Genomic DNA, 7,484 nt, shown 5'->3' with positions numbered 1-7,484 from the left:
TGTTAAAATTACCTACATGGAAAAAATCTTAGTAGTCAAAATTAAATATTTTTACATTTTCAAAATTTCAAGGTAAAATTTTATATTTAATAAAATTTCTACTCGGCAAAAGCCCAGATTTGCCCACAATCATAGGAGCTGCGCCCCTTCATTCACGTAACAATTGAGTCCTAAGGAATGAATAAGAGATTGATTGGCTGATATTAATCATTCATATGCCAATCTGTCACCTTTATATGTCAATGCACCGAAGTCGACGGATAATCTTAGGAACAATATTGTTCAAATGAATTCCAAATCTGTAACTTTTGAATCTCTAAATTTATATATTATTATCTTTGTTTTATTTAGACACCTATTTGGTGCTAATGATATTTGAATCATCCAGACATTTAGCTCAAGTTTCGTTAAAATATTAGAGTTGTAATTCATTATATTATCAAAATATAATTAGTCATCATCTATATATAAAATATTATTTATCTTCTCATCAAATTATGCTACAGAATTATGAAAAATCACTGGACATTGCCTCTATTTTTTATTGACAGCAAACATAACAGTACACACCAACATAGATAGCCACACCAGGAGATAGATCCAAAGGGTTACTCATTAAGACACAGCAGCACAATTTTTAACCATTGACTTTGGATGCCCATCCTGCAACAACATGTTCCTTCGTAGGCTTTGTTTTCTGGAAGGACTCCAGAGAAAATAGCAGCTGTAAAATGAAAAGAGAGAAAAATAAATGGTCGCTTTCAGCTTTTTTCTAAGCATTTACAATCTTCCTGATCTAAACAAAATTTGCTCCTTCTTGCCACATATTCAAGGGAATTTATTCACAAATTCGAATAGAATGAAAACTATTCTAGATGATAAATGTCCTTCAGGAAAAGTGAATTTTGTTTATCCAATAACAAGAAAATAGTAAAACAAAAAAGAAGACAGCAGTTGAAGCTCATTTGTAGAAAGAAAATGATTTCATGCCAACAGCAACCAAGATCGAAGAAAGATCTAGCTAGAAGTTCAAAGCTGCTTGGTAACAAAATATGCTACAAGAAAACGTAGATGGAACACATGGAGGAAGTATATAAATGACCGGGCTGCAGTACCATCCATAATCTTTCAACAAAAAATGAATCCAAATATATGGCAGCATACTTCCACCTCATTTCCATCACGCAACTTCAGATTGAGAAAGGCAGAGAACCAAGTACTATGTCGAACGTTATTTAATTAAAACATGACATGCATCAATTTTAATTTAATTTTATGTTGCATAAAATATTAATTCAAAGTATTGGTATTTGGTGTGTTATTTGTCGTTTAATTTGAAGTTACATGAGCTTTTTAATTGTGCCAATGAATTCATAAATATTTTGGCATCTATAATCTCTCCACAATCCAGAGTCTCATCAAGGTTCTAAAATCGTTAGGCGCTAGTCATGCTCCAGACCAGCGCCTAAAGCCTAGGCCGCTTAAATGGAGACTAGGCGCCGCTAGACGGATTCCAATGTATCAAAAGACTTGTAATGGTTCTTAGAATAAATTTGAGCCCAAACCTTGTTAAAATCCAATTGACAACTGGTTCATTCCTCCTGCTTCTTCTGCTTAAGACGGGTCGGTATAATAGGTAATGCAAGAGAAATCAAAATAAACAAACCAACAAATCGCGGTTTTAACTGAGCATTTGGGCTTTCAATCCCAAAAAAGTAAAAGTAGAGACCTACTATTTCTTATGTCATGTTCTGGTTTAATTGAGCTTTCAAAAATTAAAAGCCAAAAAAAATTTCCCAAGAAAAAATAAACGCCTAGGACCACCTAGGGCCGTCTAGAACCTTTTTGGTGCAGTCGGACGGCGCCTAGCCCGAGTTTCAGAACACTGAGTCTTATAGAATATTTTAAATTTCATAAATTCAAAAGTCTGAATAAAACTTTTGACACACTCCATTTCACGTGCAAAGCATCCAATATATCTTATATATCTGACTGTCAACCCAGAAAATGTCGAAACCATAAAAGTAAAGCATAAATACAGAGGAAACAGAAGAAGTATGATTTTAAGTTGCTCAATACTATACCTTCATGTAGTTGTGCACGTGAGAAAAGCTTTCGGGGATAGCCCAGCCTTTATAGTGGCCAAGAGCCACATCAAGATGGTAAAGCTTTGGTGCCAAACTCAAATCAACAGCACAAATTTTTTCTCCATTGACAAAAGGTCCCTGATCACACACAAAAAAAAGGATCTTAGTTTCATCGATAACAAATGCACAATCTTACTACTCATTTTTATTTGTCTCCAGCATAAATACATCTCTAACACATTCAACACCTTAGTTTTCAGATGTTCATCCAAAGCTTTCAATTCATCAAGCAGTGCTTGCTCAGAACCATCAGCAGGATCCTTGCTTGTTAAGAACTTGACAAAAGAAGGAAATATTTTGGAACCCCTATAATAAGAAGTTTGAAATGCACAAATAAGTAATAAAAACACATGCACAGAAAACCCCACGGTTCTTAATGGCACAAAGCACACTAACATACAATATCCTAGGATATAAAATTAATGGATAAAACTATGTCAAGTAATATCTAACACACACTTTAAAAACAGCGACCAACAATAAATCATACAGTCATTCATTTACATTATGAACGACTTATACTTTTAAACATGGATTCACAATCAGAGCAATGAAGGGCGCAATTGAAGCACTTCTCGTGTGATTAAGAAATTTTTTTGAACGCTGTTCATCATTTTTTTAAGAACTCTTTTAAAGTAAACCTGTCCATTTTTTTTCTTTAGCTGATGTTTCCAACTAATGTTTTCCAGCGTTTGATCAGATTTAAATTTAAATAATTTATTCTTTATAGTTTCTTTTTTACCTCTCTGAGAAAAGACATGGTTAAACTAACTGGCGCTGTGAGTTTTAGGGGGCAGCAGATTTTCATTTTGGAGCTCCTCACCTGGTGGTTAAAAAAATGCAATAAAGATGATGATGGAGAGGCAATAAGAAAGAGGATCAAGGATGTGAAATTCATTGATTGCTGCCCAATTGTTGGACCCAGAGACATTCGGTTGAATTTTTTGGGAAGGTTGCAGATGGGATTGGAGAAGTTATCTCAGGTTTTTCCCCGAAATATAGTTGATCAGATTCTTCAAGTGCACTTTCTGTCTTGAAGGACAAACTAGAGTTGAACTATAGTTTTGATGGGGCTTTTAGCACAAAATCTGCTTGGAAAAAGGTTAGACAGAGAGCTGAGGTCCATGTTATCTTTACTCCTCGCTGACCGAGCCTTTTATCTTTTATTGGAGATTTCTTCAGAGGAAGCTTCCTTTCAACTTGCTTCTCATTTTCAGTGCTGACAAAGTGAGAGAAACCCTGGATCACCTAATTTTCCGGGGAGACCTCGCCAGACAGGTATGGGGATTTCTTTGCTTGTCTTTTTGAGGTCCTAATTACCAAATGTCCATAGCTTCTGAGGTATGGGACGAGCGAAATTGCAACTTGTAAGGGGAAATCTAAGGAGATCATTCCTTTCTGCTCCTTTAATTCTTGTTGGTTGGTTGGAATGACTCTAAGCATAGAACAATCATTCATTTCAATGGATGATTAGAAAGGAGAGAATGGTTTCATACACTGAGGAAACATCACCAGGAGGAGAGAGACTAGGGCTGGGGTATTTCTCTTCGATAATGCCAACAATCACATCTGAATCGCCAATCCATTTGTCATCAATTTTGACCGCTGGCACCTTTCCTTCTGGGTTGACTTCCAAGAACCTGAAATCCCATAATAAACAAGCATTTCCAGCAACCGAAAAACATTAACAACAAAACCCATATTTTCGAGGAAACAAAGTCACAAACACAAAAATTACACAGGGAACTGATGATAAATCATGCAAGTAGCAACAAATCAACAACCAACTATCAGTACCACTGAGGCTTTTCGCTGACGTTGATTAAATGCGTGTTGTAAGGAATTTTCTTCTCTTCCAGAGTCAGGAGGACCCTATGGGTGAACGGACCTAAAAAATGTTGAAATCAAAATACAAAATGAAGGGAGCTAAATCAACCACAATGCGATGCTTAAGAGGAGAGAGAGAGATTTATAAATACAATCTCCGAGAGTATCGGGAGATCCGACAGCCGCCTTGGCGCAAAGCTCGATAGCCATGGACGGATTTTGAGTGTCTGCTGTTCGGTCGGAGGAGGAGAGTGGCGGAGTATGAAGAATACGCAGCTGAAGACGCTCGATCAATCTAGAACTTCTGCGACCGATCAAATTAAAATTTCAATTTATAGTTCTGAAATACGTGTTATCGACATTAATAATTTTTGTATATATAATAAATGTATGTTTGCAAATTATTTGATACGATCAAAAATAATATTTAAAATGTGTGTATTGAATATTTGAACGTTGAATATTTGAATGTTGAAAATAATAGTTGTAAATATTGAAAATTAGCGTATGATGATGTAGGTAATGATGTATTTTATTTTTGGATTATTTGTAAAGAAATTCTATAAATAGCCTCACCATTTGTGAAGAAATACACAATTGAGTAGAGAAAAAAATATTATAAAGTGTGTTGTTTGGTAAATTTTGAGAGTTTGAGATTTTTACTTTTTACCATAAATTTTTACTTTTTCACAACACGTTATCAGCACGAAACTCTAAAGGTCTTCCATATTTTTCCAAGCTCCTAAAACAAAAGAAAAAGGTAACAAAAGTAATAATATTTATTTTACTGTTTATTTATTGTGTATATATTTAATATATAATATAATGTTATTATATAATAAAATAAATTTTTCAAAAACTTGTTATAAATCCTGGGAGGATGTTAAGACGACATCCCACACTCCCGGTAAGGGATACAACAAGTATAAAAGCCTATAAAGTTTTTAAACAAAATAACTTATGACACCTCATTATAATAATATGATATGATATACATAATTATTTAAACATGACTAATATTATATACATCATATTATTATCATAAAATTATACAAATACATACATTTATTTTTTTGTACACCAACGGTCATAAACGGTAACAAAACGACTAGTTTTTACCCTATAAATATGATTTCACAAACACATTCAATCACTTCAACTTTCTCTTCTTCTCTAACAATTATTCTTCACCAAATTTTCGAAGAAAAAAGATGGCTTTCTCAAGGCTATTTTTAATTATTTTGGTTATCATACTCACGAATCTTGTATTTATCGGAGAATATCCTCCTCGTGTGTTTACTTTATTTTTACGAATGCTTGTATTGTTGTTTATCAATTACTTTGTATTGCAATATTCATTAACTAATAAAATGCATCGTAATTTTTTTAGTACCACCATGTCAAATTTGACAAAGCTCGAATTTGTTGCGCTCGACATCACGGGAAAAAATTATATGACATGGACTCTCGATGTAGAAATGCATCTTGAGTCATTGGATCTAAGTGAGATCATTAAAGAAAATGGTATATCTTCATCACAAGAAAAAGCAAAAGCTATAATATTTTTGCGTCGACATCTCGATGAAGGTTTAAAATGTGAATATCTCATCAAAAAAGATCCATTGGCTCTGTGGAAAGGATTAAAAGAAAGATTTGAACATATAAGGGAAGTTATACTTCCAACCGCCCGCGATGAATGTAATATGTTAAGATTCCAAGATTTTAAGAAAGTTAGTGATTATAATTCAGCGATGTATCGAATAATCTCGCAGCTAAAATTTTGTGGACATGAGGTTACAGAATCGAAAATGCTTGAAAAAACATTTTACACGTTTCACGCATCAAATATAACTTTACAGCAACAATATAGAGTGCGTGGATTTGCGAGATATTCTGAACTCATCGCCTGTCTTCTTGTGGCGGAAAAGAACAACGAGCTGCTAATGAGAAATCATCAGTCCCGACCCACTGGATCAACAGCATTTCCAGAAGTAAATGCTGTAAGTAAAAATGAATTTAAACCTGGAAACCAAAATCAAATTCAAAGACAAGGTTTTGGTCGAGGTCGAGGTCGAGGTCGTGGACGTGGAATTGGTCGTGGTCGTGGTCGTGGTCGAGGCCGTGGTTTTGAAAACAATAGAGATAGTTATTTTTATAACTCATCTCAAAAGGGCGTCACGAACCACCCACAGAAAAGGCATCATGAGAACATGAGTGTTAATGAAAATCACTCGAAAAGATTTGAAAGTTCTTGTTTCAGATGCGGCACTCCAGGACATTGGTCCCGTATTTGTCGAGCCCCCGAGCACCTTTGCAAGCTCTATAAAGAATCTATAAAGGGAAAGAAAAAGAAACCAACTTCACTGAACGCAGTGACCGTTTGAGTGATTCAACTCATTTTGATGCTGCTGATTTTCTGAATGATTTCTCTGAAAATGATCAATATGTTAGTGGGATAGAAATGAAAAATATTGATGCTGCAGATTTTCTCAATGATTTCTCTGAAAATGAACAATATAGTGGTAGAATACAAATGTACAATAATTTATTTTTCATGTATTCATATAATAATGTCTTATTGTATAATTATGATATGAGTTATATTTAAATATGTATTGCCAGTAATTTATTTCATTGCATATTTTTTTTGAAGTTCAAATATGGAAAATGCTATGAGCAAAGCTGAAGTTTGCATACCCGATAGTGGTACAACGCACACTATCCTCCGAGATAAAAGATATTTCTTGGAACTAAAACCAACAAAAACAGCGGTGAATACAATATCAGGTCATGTAGACTTGATTAAAGGATGTGGTAAAGCACAATTTTTGTTATCTAATGGTACAAAATTTTTTATCAATGATGCTTTATATTCACCACAATCGAAAAGAAATCTGTTGAGATTTAATGATATATATTCTCATGGGTATGATACTCAAACAATGAATGAATGGAATGAGAAATATATGTGTCTTACTACATATAAATCAGGAAAGAAATATGTAGTTGAAAAACTACCAATGCTACCTACGGGATTGCATTATACATATATAAGTCCAATTGAATCAAACATGGTAGTTGATAATTCTTCAATACTGATCAATTGACATGATCGATTAGGGGACATCCTGGTTCAACAATGATGCGAAGAATTATAGAAAATACACATGGTCATCCGTTGAAAAACCAGAAGATCTTTCAGAATAATAAGTTTCAATGTAAAGCATGTTCTCTTGGAAAACTTATTATAAGATCATCACCAGCCAAAATCCAAACTGAATCATCAATGTTTCTTGAACGTATTCAGGGTGATATTTGTGGACCAATCCATTCACCACGTGGACTATTCAGATACTTTATGGTATTGATTGATGCCTCCAGCAGATGGTCACATATATGTTTATTGTCAACTCGAAATGTTGCATTTGCAAGATTACTTGCTCAAATAATAAGATTGAGGAATCAATTTCTCGATTATACAATCAAGAAAATTAGACTTGATAATGATGG

At 34.1% G+C, this 7,484-nt stretch overlaps 1 protein-coding gene across 1 annotated transcript; it reads right to left on the bottom strand.

Moving 5' to 3' along the window:
- Nucleotides 1-431: 431 nt before the first annotated feature.
- Nucleotides 432-4,313, bottom strand: LOC142538268 (glutathione S-transferase DHAR2). Its single transcript, XM_075643629.1, has 6 exons — nt 4,127-4,313; nt 3,945-4,035; nt 3,644-3,787; nt 2,336-2,453; nt 2,085-2,225; nt 432-724 (listed from the first exon to the last, which is right to left on the bottom strand). Exons 1-6 carry the CDS (start codon nt 4,182-4,184, stop codon nt 638-640), a joined length of 639 nt encoding a protein of 212 aa, XP_075499744.1. The 5' UTR covers nt 4,185-4,313; the 3' UTR covers nt 432-637.
- Nucleotides 4,314-7,484: the final 3,171 nt, after the last annotated feature.

The sequence above is a fragment of the Primulina tabacum genome, chromosome 1, assembly GCF_025594145.1.
Source record: "Primulina tabacum isolate GXHZ01 chromosome 1, ASM2559414v2, whole genome shotgun sequence".
NCBI classification, from domain to species: domain Eukaryota; kingdom Viridiplantae; phylum Streptophyta; class Magnoliopsida; order Lamiales; family Gesneriaceae; genus Primulina; species Primulina tabacum.
This window is presented reverse-complemented; position numbering and strand designations above follow the sequence as displayed.